The sequence below is a fragment of the Leptinotarsa decemlineata genome, unplaced genomic scaffold (genome assembly GCF_025532065.1).
Source record: "Leptinotarsa decemlineata unplaced genomic scaffold, Ldec_3_MD MMD2_tig00001393_RagTag_RagTag, whole genome shotgun sequence".
In the NCBI taxonomy this organism is placed as follows: domain Eukaryota; kingdom Metazoa; phylum Arthropoda; class Insecta; order Coleoptera; family Chrysomelidae; genus Leptinotarsa; species Leptinotarsa decemlineata.
The window spans coordinates 6,366,890-6,384,905 of record NW_027412562.1 but is presented as its reverse complement, the minus strand read 5'-3'; the positions used below and the strand labels follow the sequence as shown (position 1 = coordinate 6,384,905).

General features: G+C 34.7%; 1 protein-coding gene across 2 annotated transcripts in view; it reads right to left on the bottom strand.

Moving 5' to 3' along the window:
- Exo70 (exocyst complex component 7) overlaps positions 1-18,016 on the bottom strand; it is a 24,885-nt gene extending 6,869 nt beyond the window's left edge. The window contains exons 1-10 of one of the 2 annotated variants that reach the window (XM_074175911.1): positions 17,861-18,016; positions 17,639-17,804; positions 15,238-15,437; positions 11,679-11,793; positions 11,363-11,592; positions 7,190-7,352; positions 6,897-7,090; positions 6,012-6,191; positions 641-875; positions 364-580 (exon numbers count right to left, since the gene is read on the bottom strand). In XM_074175911.1, the coding sequence (XP_074032012.1) occupies positions 364-580; positions 641-875; positions 6,012-6,191; positions 6,897-7,090; positions 7,190-7,352; positions 11,363-11,592; positions 11,679-11,793; positions 15,238-15,437; positions 17,639-17,804; positions 17,861-17,917 (1,757 nt within the window). In that variant the 5' untranslated portion in view covers positions 17,918-18,016. Of the gene's footprint in view, positions 1-363; positions 581-640; positions 876-6,011; positions 6,192-6,896; positions 7,091-7,189; positions 7,353-11,362; positions 11,593-11,678; positions 11,794-14,846; positions 14,877-15,237; positions 15,438-17,638; positions 17,805-17,860 lie in introns of those variants that run through there. The other variant, XM_074175912.1, reaches the window with a different exon arrangement.

Here is an 18,016-nt window from a genome sequence, read left to right as displayed (position 1 = left end):
CCTATGGCGGGTCCAAACACAATGTCAGGTTTTGAATCATAAATGCTTTGTGTTTGGGCTCTAGTTTCCAACTAGGAAATATGTACTCAATTTTATTCCATCAATATAAACTCGTTCAAAAGCCATTTAAATCTTGAGTAATAATTTTGAGTAAAAATTTTTCTTTTTTCGTGGTATTTTCATTTTCAGTTTTGTAAACTTCTTTGGGGATTTCCCTTTTATAAGCTGAAAAGCTGGATTTTGAAAAATTTTAAAATTCTGACTTCTACCAGGTATTTTGTTTCAAAAATTTAATGGAATCAAAACATATTTGCTGATTCAAAAGAACTTGGGGTGATTGATATTTGAAACAGGGAAAGGTACCTTTGAGAATATGCCTTTTTATTCTCCTGGATTGAAGTATAATAATAGTCTTGACAATTGGGTTCAGATATCAAGTATAAATCCATCAAACTACTCCTCTGAAGTGATTTCAAGACGTAATTATTATTATTTAATCTAAACAATGCCTTAAGAGCGGTGTCTCCATACTGTTCGCTCTTACTGATCAGTGTATGATTCAGCTGGACCAAAACCTTTTCTGAAAATCAAAACAAGTATTTTACAAAAAACTGTAATGGAATGAAGGCATTCAACTCACTGATATAAAGACCTAGTAAAGCTTTACTACGATCGCTGTATTTCAATTTACTAAGCTGTCTCATATAATTTTGATCTTGTTCTAAAACGATACCAATTGTGTCCGTATAATCTAATAATTGTTCCAGGAACATGATGACATTGCTGGTCATCTCATGTACGGTACCATCACTTGGTAATTGAGTAACTGAATCTGAACGAATGCTATCGATGAAGTCTTCTAGAGCTTTAGATCCCTGAAAAAAGGCGGGAAAAATCTTTAATGAATAATTATACAACTAAAAACAAACTTTGTAAATGTGCATAACTTTTAACTGAAAAACCCACCGTTAGTGAGAATTGCACTCAGGACCGACGAACGACAAACTTTTGAAAAGTATCAGTTTTTTTCCACATTACAAATTTCTGAGTTCACGTTTTTATTCATGTTTTTTGTTAGAAAATATTTTATTTGAAACGAAATATCAATTTGAGGATTAAGTTTGACGTTCAAGAACATATTTTGAAGTAGAAAATTCTCAAGCTCTAGTCACATAATTGATGACACTTAGAGCCGAAGTTATCCGATTTTTTACTTTTCTACCGTTACATATCTGTCATATTTATCTGATGATAATATTTCTGATTTTGACATTATTCACTGGTATGTGTACTTTATCGGATGCTGGTGAAACAACTTTAATACAGTGTATTCAATTTGTTGTATCAAATACATATAATATAACATTAATAGTTTGTTTGATTGATGACTTGTTTACTTTATGGTAATTCATGATCACTTAAAATGAAATGAATAAAAACACTTTTATCCAAATACCACTGGTAGATTTTATTTATAGGACAGGTTTCAAGTTTTATACTTGATAATGGAGTCAAACCCAAAACCGGTCTTATGAATAAAATCTACCAGTGGTATTTAGATAAAAGTGTTTTATATATATATATATATATATATATATATATATATATATATATATATATATATATATAATTTCATATATGATTTCAAAAATCATAGCCGACGAACTGAAAAACAAAATCAACAGGAACAACGACCACAGAATCAAAAATTCAATGGAACTCATAGACAGAATCTCAACAACAAATGCCAACCTGAACACTAAACTGTTCTCGTTCGACATAAAAAACATGTACTCCAACATACCAGTCAACGAAAGTATAAACATAATATCTGAGAAACTAAAACACCAAAACATAGACAAAACCTACATTAACCAAATGAAACACAGTCTAAATACAATACTTAATCAAAATTATTTCGAATCTGAAGGGAAAATTTATAAACAAACAGATGGACTAGCGATGGGATCCCCACTATCTAGCATTACATCCGAAATATACCTGCAAACCATAGATGAGAAAATCTTAACAATAATAAAAACACATGATGAAAAAGGAAAATGGTTCAGATACGTTGACGATGGACTGTACGTATCACAAAACAGTGGAATAAGAATAGATCAAATAAAAAAAGAAATTAACGAAATAAATCAAAAACTATGTTTCAGTATTGAGGAAGAACACAACTAAAAACTTAACTACCTGGACATAACCATAGGATATAAACACAATAAAACACAATTTCAAATGGCAATATACAGGAAACCTACACAAACCAGCTCCACCATGTCCGCAAGTTCAAACCATCCACCATCACACAAAATGGCTGCCTATAACGCATTCATATCTAGAATGTTAAGGATACCACTCAGCAATGAAGACCGAAACAAAGAACGGAGTCATATACCAAATAGCGAACGAAAACGGATACACCCAAAAGACAATAGATAAACTAGAAAACAGAATTAAACAAAAAATACAGAACAATGATCAAACCACCCCAAGAGACAAAACAACACAATGATGGACAGCATTTACGTACGTAGGACACCAAACCAAAAAACTAACAAACGTCTTCAAACCACTGAACATCAACATCACATACAAGCCAAACACGAAGATAACACAAAAAATCAACAACTTTGAAAAAGAAGAAGACAAAGACCAAAACGGGCTATTCAGTATACAATGCTTGGACTGCAACAAATTCTATATCAGACAAACCAAGAAAAAACTGATCCAAAGGTACAATGAGCACAAAAAGGCATACATAAATCCAATAGTATATGAATCAAACCTCGCAACACACTCCATACAAAACAAACATAATTTCCCCCCACCAGAGAACATAAAACTCATGAAACCGCATGGACATTTGGGAAAACTTGAACATCCATAAATTCAACAGTCATAAATCACTTATCGAGGAACAAGTACAAATCAAAACACAACAAGATCTCACATTCAATATATTGAACAAAACCATACATTCAACCATTGAACAAAACCATTCCTAGAGAAGATCTAACACAAAGAAGAGTTCCTGATGCAGTACAAATAATATAGGCAAATTCACCTGAAGTACCTGAAATACCTGAGTTGAGACGTTCTGACCGTATAAAGAGGCAGACAACAGGATGACAAGTTCAGTTTGAGGAGTGCCTAGAAGATGACAGTACGACCAGCTGTCGAAAGCGCTCGCAGATAATTAATAAAAGATATAAAGCTTCAAATCCTTTTTGTAAACTGAACATGTCATCCTGTTGTATGTCCTTTTATAGTAGAGCCTAGATGATGAAAGTACGACCAGCTGTCGAAAGCGCTCGCAGATAATTAAATAGAAGTTATAAAGCTTCAAATCCTTTTTGTGACTTACATTTAATATTGAAATACTGAAAATAAAGGAAAATTAGTTGCATCATTCAAAAAAATATATATATATATATATATATATATATATATATATATATATATATATATATATATATATATATATATATATATATATATATATATATATATATATATATATATTTCGCCAGCACGAGTGGTTGGCTTCTTCAGATGTTCATTCACCTAGATGATTCACTGATAACTCGGTGAATGATCAAGATGAATAAACCTCTGGAAAAGCCAGCCACTCGTGCAGGGGAAACGTTAGGACGCAGTTCCAAATTACGACGGCCTTCAAGCACGAATGATAAGATACGATATTTATTGACCTTTAAAAATAACAAAAATGTTTATGAGATAAATTCACAACATAATTGTGTAGGTATGTCAAGACTGTAATATAATAATGTATAAAATTTGTAAAACTATGAAGAAATAGAAGTAAAGAATTCTGTAAAAATGAGATAATCCTAGAAACTAGGCTTTGTGTAAGGTAGTACGTTAAATAGACATTAAATATTAAGTTCATATATGGGAGAAAACATCTTCAATATTATAAAGTGGATTTACAAGAAGTGATATTTTTTCAAAATAGTGTTTCAATTTTTTTGTAATGAATGTCTTCCAATCCACCGGTATAAGGTTATATAGTTTAATTGGCAGATAGTCAGTCTGCTTCATTGTTTTAGTGTAGTTCACTCGAGGTAGTCTATATAATTCTGTGTTGCAGGCATTGTACTTGTGAATTTTACTCCCCGTATGTTGTTTTTGTGTATCTACAAGATGGCTTCTGTGAAATATATACATGGAAGTGTTAAAATTTGTATTTTGATGAACAATGGTTTGGCATGTTCCCTTGGTTCAGCCTTAGCCATAGTTCCTAACAATTTTTTTTAATTTATAATAGTAACACTGATTATTATTATTATTTCAATGCTTCCCATCTTTTCAAAAACGTTAAGAAGAGCTGAACATGAAAAACTTCACAATATTTTGAAAAAAAAAAATTTTTCTATTATAGGCAATACAGCTTTTGCAGGTACTGAGTTTGCATCTTTGGATTTACTAATTTACAAATGTTCATCAGATATAAAGTTTTCACTTGGTAGATAATTTCAATAAGAAGTAAAACATACATAAAGTGATTTTTCAAGATTGAGAGTTAACAAATTAATAATTAACCAATATCTCACATTCTCAACTTCAACTTGAATGATATTTTTGAGAGATTGCAATGTTATGATTTACAAATTATGACAATGTTTGCAAAGCTATGTATGAAATCAATGAAATATGAATTTTAGTTGAAATCTTCCTTATCTATTTCATTTACATTGTATTGACAACTTGCCATTCCTAGAAACAACCAAATTATACTGGAAATCAATTGATTGTCCAAGAAAATATTCTCATCAATTTGATCTATATGAAGATGTACTATTAGGTTGTTTCAAAAGTATTGTTCATTCTAATGTCATGTGTACTATATGATGAATTCAAATTGAACCAAAGCGCTGAAACAACCTACAAAATCAACCAGGCATTTGGCAATGATAATGTAAATAAACGCACTGTTTGACGTTGGTTTGCGAAATTTCGTTCCGGAGATTTTAGCCTTGAAGATGAACCCCGAAGTGGTCGACCTCTAGTTGTCCAGGACGAAGATTTGAGCACCCAAGTGAAGACTGACCCATCACAAACGGTGAGTAGGATGGCGGAATAACTAGGCATTAGTTCCCATGCGGTTTGTGATGGTTTAAAACGAATTGAAAAGGTCACGCTTCAAGGTCTGTTCTTCTTTACCTTTGCGCAACCAAAACGACCTTTTTTTGGGTCGGATCGTCACGTGTGATGAAAAGAGGATCCTCTTCAACAACCAGAGCCTTTTAGGACAGTGGTTGGACACTGATGAACCCCCCAGGCACTTTCCGAGGGCGACAACCCATAAAAAGGACCATGGTTACTGTTGGTGGTCAGCGGCTGGGATTCTTCACTAAAACTTTTTGCAACTGGGCCAAACAATCACAGCGGAGACTTTCTGTGACAAAATGTACCGAAATATGTAGAAATATGTCACAGCGGAGACTTTCTGTGACAAAATGTACCGAGATATGTATCAGCAACAGCCAGTACTAGTCAACAGAAGGGGTCCGATCCTACTCCACGACAACGCCCGTCCGCACGTTTCGAAAATAAACCAATTGAGCTTCGAAGTTCTGCCTTTCCCACCATACTTCTGAGACCTCTCGCCGTGTTTTCAAGCACTTCGATAACTTTCTCACCGGTAGAACCTTCATCGAATCCCGAGTACACAAATTTAATGATGATGGAATTAATCGACCTGTCTTACGTTGTTAAAAGTGCACTGATTCAAATGGCGCTTATTTCAATTAAATTTAATTAGTATTCAGTGAGGTATTACAGTTTAAAGTAGACTCATAAAAACGAGCAAAACTTTCGAAACAACCTAATATTAATAGCTACCTACTTAGCAATGTCTGAGTTTACAAATACAAAATGAAACATCTGAACAGAAAAATAAAATTATAATGAGGAACCTTCAACTCATTATAAATTATACTTTTTCAATGAATCTTTGATTTCTTGTTTATACTTACAGTGGTGTGTAGCATCTGTATTATTTGGTCAAATTTTTGTTTCACGTTCAAGTCATAATCTTCCACAGTTCTCTCAAATTCTGGTTTCAAATTCCGCAACTGTTTGAAGATTGGAAAGATAACCAAAACTGTAGCAAAGTCATGCCTTGCAATACACTTTTTAGCTCTGGAAATTATATTCTGCAATAAACACATGTTCTATATTAACACATATTAGCACAAATTTATGATAGCGGTTTAAAAATTGTCATTATAGATGGAAAAAAATTATAAATAGATAATTTATTGGTGTTTTATACATTCATCAGTATTTACACAGGTCAATACATAAATATTAATAAAATTAGCGTGTGTCAGGCATCTATTAATATTTACATAAACAATAGATGCTTACAATTTAAAGACAAAGCTTTTTTATAAAAAACCATTTATATCTTATAAGTACATCTGAGTTATGTCGACAAGCACATTTAAAAACAACAAACGACAAATGTCAAAATGGTTAAAGAACCTATATCACAGTGCAGGAATTCTTCGGTGCTGGAGAAGGCGTTTTTTTATTAAAAAATAGTTTATCCTCATTTTGAATATGTTATTAGGTAGAGAAATCTTTTTTTTTGTGGTAATTTATTGTAAAGTTTCACAGCCCAAAAATTTGGTCCATTCTGACATTTTTTTGAGCGGCAGTAGTTTGTACTCAAATCATTTTTATGCCTAGTGTTGTAGTCGTGCACATTTTCAAAACTTTCACATTTAGATAGATTATTTTTCAAGTATATTAAATTTTCCATTATTTAGAAATCGATTCCTTTCCCCAATATGAAAAAACTCCCTTTTTACTATTGAGTTATATCACTAGTACTATTCACTTATATTTATAATTACCTCTCCGTCCTGAACAATGGTGTCCATCGCTTCCCTAACAATCAATTCAAAAACTCTCGGTTGGTGAGCTGGCGTTATGATATCTTTCATAAGTATCTGTTCAAACTGCATCAATCTATGTAGGGCTATCACAGACATTAAATAATTTTCCATTTCTTGTTCATTATCTAGTTCTTCCCCAGTGTAAGAGGTATCTGAAAAAATATTCTACATTTCTAGTCTGTTGGAAAAATTAATCGAAAATTCAATAGGCCTTCACGTGTACCTTTGAACGGGACAATATACTCGCTTACCCAAGTGTGAGGCTCTTCTCGTACCAAGAGAAAGTCCAGTGGAATTTTCCAGTGTTTGAGAAGCCTTTAGGAACATCTTATTTGCTTTCCTTTCAAAGACTTGATGTATTCTTCTTGTTGAAGGACGTCTTGAAGCATCATGTCGATTACCAAATTTAGGTTTCTGAAATGAAGTACCAAGGAAGTTGAAAATGAACAAATATAAATAAAAATTATGTGTGGAGATAAGTAGATTATCTAGTTTTTTTTCAACACACATCAAAAGAAACAACTATAAGGATGTTTCAAAAGTTTTGACCGTTTTTATGAGCCTACTTTGAGCTGTAATATCTCAGTAAATACTTCAATTCAATTGAATCGAAATAAGCGTCATTTGAATCAGTGCAGTTTTGCCAACGTTACACAAGTCGTTTAATTCCGTCAGCATAAAAATTGTATGCTCGGGATTCGATGAAATCGACGAAGGCCGTTTTTGCCTGGTCCTGATTGGTGAAGGTTCTACCGATGAGAAAATTATCGAAGTGCTGGAAAAAATGGTACTCAGTTGGTGAGAGGTCTGGGGAGAATGGTGGGTGAGGTAGAACTTCAAACGTTCAATTCGTTTAATTTTCGGACAGACAGGCTTTATCGTGGAGCAGGATCGGATCTCTTCTTTTGACCTGTCCCGGCTGGTGCTGACGCAATTTTCAGTACATTTCGTAATTTTTCTCACAATAGGACTCTGCTGTGATGGTTTGGCTCAGTTTCAGAATGTCTTGCTGTCCACTTCAGAACACCCCCACTCCTTCACTTTTGCCGTCATATAGTCGACCAATCAGAAGCTACCGCGAGTACAGCGAGAAATCCAAATCAGTCGAGGTAGGTGTTTCAAGGAGAGGCTTTAGTGAGTGGAAGAGTGACGCAATCGATGCAGAGAAGGATGAAATGAGTATCGGAAGGATTCAAATAGCGTGGATCCCTTTGGGACTATGCTTCACCCTTCAGGCCCCATCGTCACGTACCAGTCACGTGGTTATTAGCAGCTGAGGGAAATTAAATATAAAGAAAGCGATCGGAACCGAAATTAACTAATTTGTTATACTTGACTGCATTTTTTGTTTTCCGTAGAATTTTAGAAAAATTTTAACGTCATTTCCATGTAGAAGACGAAGAAATATCCATAGATTTGGAGAAGAATTGATGTTTCATACGAGGTGTGTTTGTGTGTAAGAGTGAGAGAGACACGTGTGACGTTATTGATGCAGAGAGATGGTATCGAGGTGTTACGTCGCTAGCGCAAGCATGACAGGTTCGGTGTTGTCGGTTGTAAAATAAATCGTTGTTTATGGGGCGATGAAGCGTTGCCGGTTTCAAAATTACGCATGAAGGGTTAGGAATACGACTCTCTGCTATCTCTTGCTGTCTTAGAAGATCCACTTTTCATCACACGTGACGATGCGATCCAAAAAAGGATCGTTTTTAGTTGCGCAATAGCAAAGAAGAGTTTTCGAAAAGTGTCAATTTATATTGATCATTCAAATCATAGGGCACCCATTCTTCGAGTTGTTTGACCTTTCCAATACGTTGTATACGATCAAAAATCGCGCAGTTCTTCCGCCATTCCACGCACCGCTTGTGATGGGTCAGTCTCCACCAGGATCCTCAAATCCTCGTCCCGGATTGCCGTAGGTCTACCACTTCAAGTCTCACCTTCGAGTCTAAAATTTCCGGAACGAAATTTCGCAAACCAACGTCGAACAGTGCATTCATTAACACTATCATTGCCAAATGCCTATTTAATTTTTGGAGCAGTTTCGGCAGCGGTTTGATTCAATTTGAATTCGTAGTGAAAAGTTGGCCAAAAATCGCTTACGACATCATATAGTAATAAGCTGAAAATTCTCTATCGATCAGTATATACCATGATACAGTAGAATAAATATTTACTGAGATATGGAACTACTAAAACACATGACATTTAAACGGACAAAACTTTCGAAACAATCTTATACAATAAACTGCCAATTTCGATCAAGTGATTTGATCCGCATGATATGTTTTGTAAATTGTCCTAATCTTTCCTGATTGAAAAATGCTAGCTGAAAAAATAGCTACCAGGAATACTTGAATGATAATTTATGTTAGTCTATAGTTTCAGCCCTTCAAATCTCCTGGAGAGGATGGTATATTTCCAGCTCTTCTTCAAAACGGACTGGAAATAATTTTACCTATTCTCATAAAATTGTATAGAGCTAGTCGGGCGTGGTTGGCAGCAAGGGTGGTATATATATACCCTAAATCGGAACAACCAATCAGCCTTACATCCTTCTTGTTGAAAGGACTTGAGAGGATACTGGACGGACACATTAGGAGGGTGGCATTATATGCATCCCCCTAAATAACCACCAGTATGCTTATCAAACCGGCAAATCGACAGATTTAGCTAAACAGCTTTGTAGAGAAAATCTTGCTGTATTTCTCAATATTGAAGGAGCATTTGACAATGCACTACCTAAATCTATAGGATCATCTCTGGCTAGAAAAGGTATAGAATGAACCATTACTGGCTGAATCTATGCCATGCTGGTGAACAGAACTGCAACTACGACTCTTCAAGGCGAGGCCATTAAGTTCAGGGTCACCAGGGGCTGCCCTCAAGGTGGGGTACTATCTCCTCTTTAGTGGTTGCTCCTGATCGATAGTCGGCTTAATGCCCTCGACAGAAGAAAAGTGGATCTGCAAGCTTATGCAGATGACTGTGTCATCTTGGCAAGGTCCAAAGCACGTTGGACGTTGTTCACAGTTGGTGCCTGAAGAAGCAGATGTCTGAAAAACCCCAGCAAAACTGTGATAATGCCCTTCACCAGGAGGAGAAAATTGGACGATCTAACGCCACTTTCCCTGAATGGTGAGGTCATTCCATTTGGAACGGAGGTGAAATATCTTGGCATTGTCCTTGATAAAAAACTCACCTGGAACACTCACTTGAAAAAAGTTTTACACAAAGCCAGACATGTCGAAAGATTTGTGGTAAAACATGGGTTTAGGTCCCAAACAAATCCATTGGATTTATGTGATGATTGTCAGACCAATGATCACTTATGGTGCAATTGCCTGGTGTCCGAATGCTTTACAGAAAACAGCCCAGGCGAAGTTCTCTGGCTTACAGAAACAGGCTTGTCTGTCCATCAGTGGTGCCATCAGTACCACACCGTACTTGGAGATCCTTGTAGATCTACCTCCTCTCCACATTTTTCTGGAGAGAGAGGCTAGATGGGCTGCATATAGACTTGTGCACATTGCCATTTGCACAAATCAATTTAATGCAGAGTGCAACAGTTCTGATGCAGGTGTTTTCAGTCGCAGACCCAGGACAGAGATATCAACCTGCTTAGGAAATTTACTCTATTGAATAGTGTGTGGAGAGATTGGAAGAATCCAACAGGCGTTCTTGAAGGTCACTGTCATTTGAATCATCATTTGCAGAGACTCGGACTGTCGGAAGACAGTGTGTGTCGCCTCTGTTTGGAAAATTATGACATAGCAGAGCACATACTTTGTGTTGCCCCGCTGGGGACCGAATCAAGTTTTTAGAGTTCGGCAGAGCCGTACTTTTAAGATCTGACCTGAAAGACCACTCACTATACAAACTAATCGGCTTCGTTAAGAAGCTGGTATTATTTGGTCGAGTGTGAATAAATGTGAGCCACAATAAACCTTTGCGGGTTGCGGTGGAGGGTCGAATAGACCCACTTACTTTGGACCTAACCTAACCTAACCTAGTCTATAGTTTTTATGTTTCTGAGTTTCATGTTTATGACTATAACACCATTTGTTTATTTCTAATTGTCTATTTATGTGTTTTTTTTGACTTACCATATGTACTTATCTTGTACAAAAATGTTCAAATTACTTATTATTATTATTATTTGTTAACTGGTCGACAATAAATAGGATTCTGAATGACATTTCAGGTGCAAAGTTGAGATATCACGTTTGAATTACGATTAAAAGAAAGGTCAGTTTCTACTCAAATTTGAACCACTTTCTTGGTTTCTTTTTATAATCTAATGATTTTCTGTCTTGATCAAACTGTTTTATAAGATCTATATCGAAACTAGGAAAGTGAAATCCCCTTTTGAAGTTATTTTTGTTTGAAATCGAGACTATCGTTAAAATTAAACTAATCCTTACCAGCATTGGAGAACTAGTGGTTCCATGAACACTCCCACCACTAACCGATTTTTGATGATTTCTCAACATAGTGAGAGACCTCTGTAGGACACTTCCTCTGACTTTACCGTAAACTGTTAAATATTCATCTCTTCCATGGTCCAGCAACCAGGATGCTATTTGAACGAGGTGTGACTTTGGTTCGTCTGGAATCTGTTTGGGTATAACCTTTATTTCTTTGTTGGAAGGATCTGGACAAAAAATTATACAACAAAATATTTTAGTGTGAATCTTAAGTTTGAATTTATTTGTAATGAGGTGGGATATGTCAACTTACCATCGAAATTAATTAGATCCAGGAGCACCACTGGTAATATTGGAGTATTGTACTTATCCAAAATAGTTTTGAATTCTGCATTTAGTTTGTCGCTGCCTTTATTAAAAAACGATGACTGAAAAAATAAATGTGTTAGCTCGTTATAAAAATGATCAATACATGAATGTTTCGAATTCAGACTTCCATTGTCTAAATAACGTATTAACAAATTTGAAATTTATGGAAGAACAAATTAATCAAAAATAAGTGTAATGTTAAAATTACTGAAAATACTTAAGAATATTCAAATGAATTAGTTAGAACAGGCAACATTGATCCAAAATGAGTATAAAACTTCAAACATTTTAAGGACATAGTTATGTAACGCATACAAATCATTGTGACCTGAAATTGAAGTGATTAATAGATCTTAAATATATATATAAAAAAAATTGAAGGAAAATAGGATAGGAAAAAACATGAAACAATTTCAAACAACATTTCGATTGTTGTGGGTGGTAACTTTTTATATTCATTGCTAACTCATTTCTGCTCATTTTTTTCTGTTTTAACTAATTCATTTGAATGACAAATCCCAGTCAACTAGCAAAAGTTTTTTTTTTATTTTGACTTCCTGAGTTTTTATGTCAGTGGGTGGATGGTTGTAAGCATTCAGGAATATAAAAAAAAGAGTGTTGTGATGCTGTTACTGTTACCGTTGTAGAATTGGTCGCGGTGGTAGTGCATCCGACTCACGATCGGAAGGTCGTGTGTTCGATTCCCGCTCGCACAAGTTTCTCAACTTCTGAGAGTTGTCGTTCGTATGGGGGCGGCAGCTGATTAACGAAAAAACAGATTTAAACAGATAATAATGGTCACATACATGGACGTAAAAATATATGAAATTTCACATATATTTTTGTTTTTATCATCGTCCAATTAATCAAATTGTGCACGCCTCTGTCGGTGGAGGCGAAGTCACAGTCTATCGCAGGTCTGACAGGTCTCGTCTTTTCACGTAAGCCATGCATCTTCGAATCTAGCGACTTCAACACAATCTGTGACTGAGGCCTGAGGCGTCCAGGGCGGTCGTCGTCATTCACATCTTCTAGCAAGGGTGGCCAACCTTTTCAACAGTTGGGCCAAAATTCGGAAGTAGAATTTTACCCTGGGCCGCACTACCAAATTTTATGTATAGTGCGCGCCAGATAACTCTGCGCACAGTCAAAATCGGATACTAATTTTTAGAGTTTAGAACAAAAAAATGTACTGTAACTAGCAAAGAAAACACCCCAGTCATGCGCAGAGTTATCTTACAGTTGGGATAAACAATTACAATAGATCGCGATCAAATGCGCACCACACTAATACCTAATACACTCGTTGACACGTATTGTATGCGTTGCGAGCTTACCATGAACTAAACTGACCGAACGCTAGCGACGTGCTCGGGGGCGGGTGGCGGCATGCCGCCCGCCGGCAGCCGCGTCCTCACCGCAAAAAGTAGGTAAGTTTGCGCGGCTAGCGGACTCTCAGTACGTTATTTTAAAGTCAGCCCCACTTTATGTTGCAAAAGCATGTGTTGATTTTAAACGTAAAAGAGAAGAAGTGTTTGTATGATAAGGTAATTTTAGTATTAATTTTTATATGCGGGTTGCCACCCTTGTTCTAGACTCAGAGTACAATCATTTTCCTGACTCAGAGTACAATCACCGTATGCCACTGTTAACATTTCAAGTGTTTTTGAGCACTTTTTACCATTTTCACACAAAATTTTATGAAAATTATTTCATCAATTTTTTTTCGATAAAAAAAATGGCCGAACACGCAAAACACTATTAACTTTAATGCTTCTCACCAACAAACTAAACATGCTAAATAACTGAAACTGTGAACATACGTTCGAGACGAGTGTACCAACATAAAAAAATTATCGCTAATCGAATGTAGGTACGTAGCCCGCGAAATTTGAACATTTACCTCAATTTTTGAACAGCCTCGTACACAGTATTTCCAATTATTTTATCACTACATGTACATTTAGGTTTTTATTTCTTTTGCCTAATTTTGTTCATATTTATCATATACATATTTATCAAAATCTCATTATACTGATTTTTTATAACCAATTATTCCTAATGTGTAACTAATTATTTGTTTGTTCCTAGTTCTCGGTGTGGAAATTGTTCTCGTAGATCAGTTTTTAGCTTAATTGATGGAGGATATGAGTATACAGTATGTAATTAGTTTCCAGACATTTTTTTAAAATTATCAGAGAGTAATTGCATGACTATCAAATCAGATAATGGGATTAAAAAAACATTTCTAGGTGAGGTTGAAATATCTCATCATTAAACAAATTTGGTTTGAGATTATTAGCATTTACCCTTCTCTCAAAGTCATTTGAAAGGTGTCTGAATTAATGTAATCATGTAATTATTGTTTTATAATGCATAACAATAACCATAGCAATTTGAAGATCTCAATTGGAAAAGAAGACCACATTATTGATGATGTGAAAAAAATTACAAACACTGCAAAAATTCTGTTGAGAACAGTGTTCCCACAGCAGAACAAAAATACTGTGGTTCGACGCGCATTTCGATAACCAAGTCAGCATCATCAGAAGGTAACATAAGTCTGATGATACTTACTTGGTAAACGAAACGCGATCGACAGGCAGTATTTTTGTTCTGCTATGAAAAAAGTATGTTCGATAGATTCATTTTGCACCAGAGGTTTCGAATTCTACTTATCAAACTACAAAAATCGTATACACATCAATAAATCTTCTTTTTGTAAGTGAAATTATTATGAATTGAAAGGGGTTTATTTAAGGAAGAGATTAATTTTTGAGAAAGAAAGGTTTTGGCTTGCTACTTCTCCATCATTATCCAAAAAAATTGTGGGAATCTTCCAAAGAAATGAAAAAGCAGTTGACTTCAAAATAAACTCTTTACAGAGATGTGTAGATTACGCAAAAAAGTAACTTCCAGGCACAAACTGGAAGATAAAGCCCTCTTGAAACAACTACTTTCATATGAACTTTGAATTATATGAAAACCACTTATTATTATTCAGTTTGTACTCCAAACAATCATTATAAAATTAAATCTGATCCATTCACCATTTACAGGAACTTTCTTTGCTACACACTATAGTATATGAAAGAGATGAAATTTCACTTACATGGAACACTGTCATCCTCAATGGCTGACATCCGATGTTTCAGAATAAGACACTTGCCTTATTGCTTCAATGAGTTGAATCCACTCATGTCATCGATGACAGTCGATACATAATATCATTCATTCGCTTATTTGATTTAATTAAAGGAATATATTTTTAGGAGATAATTATTTTTCAATATATACCCCTTTCAAGATTCCTATGGCTGGGATTGATTCAAATAAACGAACGAATGTCATTACGTACTGTCAGCGAAGACATGAGTAGATGGAGAAGTAGAAAGCCAAAATCTTTCCCTAAAATTTTTATATGTTGGTATCATATAGAAAATATGGTATTTTTTAAAACAATTTTAAAGCTTAAATGCTCAAGGACGAAAAAAAACACTTACAACATTGATAAGTTCTACACTTTGTGGAATGTTTTTTTCAAAATATTTCTGGGCACCAGCTAATCTATTCAGGGCATCCAGATAAGTTTGAAGATCAATACCTCCATCTCCAGGATTCTTTTCGATAATGTGTTCAACATCTCCTGACACCTCATAGTGGCTTATAACATTATCCAGTAAATGCAAAGTACGATCGATATCTTTATAACCGTTCAGGAAAACACAGACTAGAAATATATTGCATTATGTGTTTATAGGACCAAAATAAAGTAAATCAGTGAAAATTGTTCATAGATGCAAAATTATCCAACACCAAGCACTGAGAATGGAAAGGATGCCCTCCTAAAATTAAACAATAATAATAACCTAACCCAATTGATCAATAGAAAATTGTGTACTCTATACATTGATTATGTTAATTTTTTTCTAAATTTTCTTGTTATTATATGATGTTGAGCGATTTTTGTCCAATTTTTCTGTACAAATTCAAATTGAACCAAATCGTTGCCGAAACAGACAAAAAAATCAACCAGGCATTTGGCAATGATAGTGCTAATGAATGCACTGTTCGACATTTGTTTACAAAATTTCTTTCCGGAGATTTTGGCTTCAAATATGAGCCTCAAAGTGGTCAATCTTCAGTAACCCAGGCCCAGGATTTGAGGACCCTGGTGGAAACCAACCCATCACAAATGGTGAGTGGCGGAAGAACTGGGCGTGAGCTCCCATGCGGTTTTTGACAAATCCGCATGAATGATCAACAGGGAGATTTGTGTCCCCTGTTTCCTTTGTGTCCCCTGTATTCAACAAACTGGGACTTATTTGTAATATAGGAACAAATCCAATTTCATTGAGTTTTGAAATAAGTGTTTAGTCCAACTTGTCGAAGACATTTGAGAAGTCTGCATATATTGTGCTGATTTTCTAAAACACAACTTATCGTGTAAATGTTATTAGATTAGTTATAATAGTTTAATATAATAGAGTGCCTCGTCTAGAGGAGAGGTGAGACAATATTTTTAATATCAGGTGAATTATAAATTAGCTGATTTTTTATAAGAATAGCCGGGATAAAAGCTGATGTCAAGTACTTATTTCAACAGGCCAAACCAAGATTACATTTTTCAAACAAAGTTTGTGGAGATCAAATCGTGAGGTGTAGTTTTTGAAATTACTATGGATCTTCATCAAGTAACAGCCGAATCAATGAGAAAAAAATAATTAATTAATTTTTGTAACGCAGGCATAGAGTTTCAGGCTTGAGAAAATAGGAGAGACAGAACTCTGCACTATTTGAATACCTCTATTTGAAGAGAAAAGATGAGCTGAATAGTTGTCTGTTGTAGGCTGCATAACTTGCAAGTGATTTAAATGAGACGTAGCACACTATTTTTGCAGTTTTTGTATCCAGTTTGTTTCATATGATACATTTAGCTTAGAAACCCTAAAACAGTTTTTTACTCAGATCACATTAAGACCAGAGTCGAAAAAATTCGTAGTCAGCTTTATCTAGTACTTCGTAATTTAATGTATTCAACACCTCATTATGCTACATCAACAGTATAGCATAATAAAGAATATCCTGGAGTGGTTTTCGATCTTCACGTTTATTAGGTCATAATGATATAAAAGAAACCAAATTAGTGCAGGTACGGATCCTCGTGTGACAGTCTTTCATGTGGCCAATACTGAAAACAGTATCAGTTCTGATAATCTAAATTGGATGGACTCAAAGCAATTAAGGCTGTGACCTCCGATTCTATTTAACTAAAGATGTCGAAACAATATTTCGTAGTTGAACGATAAAAAGATTTCAAGAAATCACAAAGTAGTGCAACACTAAATACCTCAATGTCAGGTGAGTATACAATATTTTCAGAAAACAAAACATATCATCTCATGTAGTTTTTTAGGTTAAAATCTGAATTGCTGTTTATTCAATATGACATAAGCTATACAATTATATCCAAAATAAATTCAGATTACAAAACGTTTTATCTTAATTTCAATGACAATTCGATAGAATTTAAGAAAGAAGTAAAAATTTTAGGCTTATATCTAGATCAGAATTTATCATGGAATTCACATAGCAGTCGACTCGGAAAGAAAATTGCACCTCTTGTAGGTATATTTTATAAAATAAATAATATTATTCATTTTGAATATTTGAAAATAATTAATTTTTCTTCAATTTATTATAATCTTCAATACCTAACATCAGTTTGGACAATAACCATTCCCTCTCATTTTAATTCTGTACAACAGTTACAAATTAAAATCATAAATGTATATTATATATGCTGATTCAGAGAGAAAGGACCAGCAATCTGTATAAACATAGAAAATTATTTGATATGATGAAGAAAGTATGACTGCTGTCATACCAAGTACAAAAGGATACTGTGCTGGGCTTTCTGAAGACTTTCTGTCTTATTGTATACGGGTAGAATAGTGTCTTCCAGTCGAGACAACCTCTGTTCGAAAGTATCTAAAATTGAACCTATTCCTACAGTCAACTGGGCACTTTTTGACAGTCTTTCTTGCAGCAGTTTTAGATTCTCTTGTTCCTTTAAAACATTGAGACATAAGTGGGAATACATTCAAGTCATGACTCAGTTTTTACCTTCTGTAACTTATTTGATATCTCTAATTTCTTTTCTTCTATTAAATTCATTTTCATGTTATTTTTAGAAACCTAACCTAACTTTATCATTGAAGTTTTGTTTGACGTCTTTCGTGTCCTCCCCTGATACTTTCAACCAATAGGGGCGATTGACGC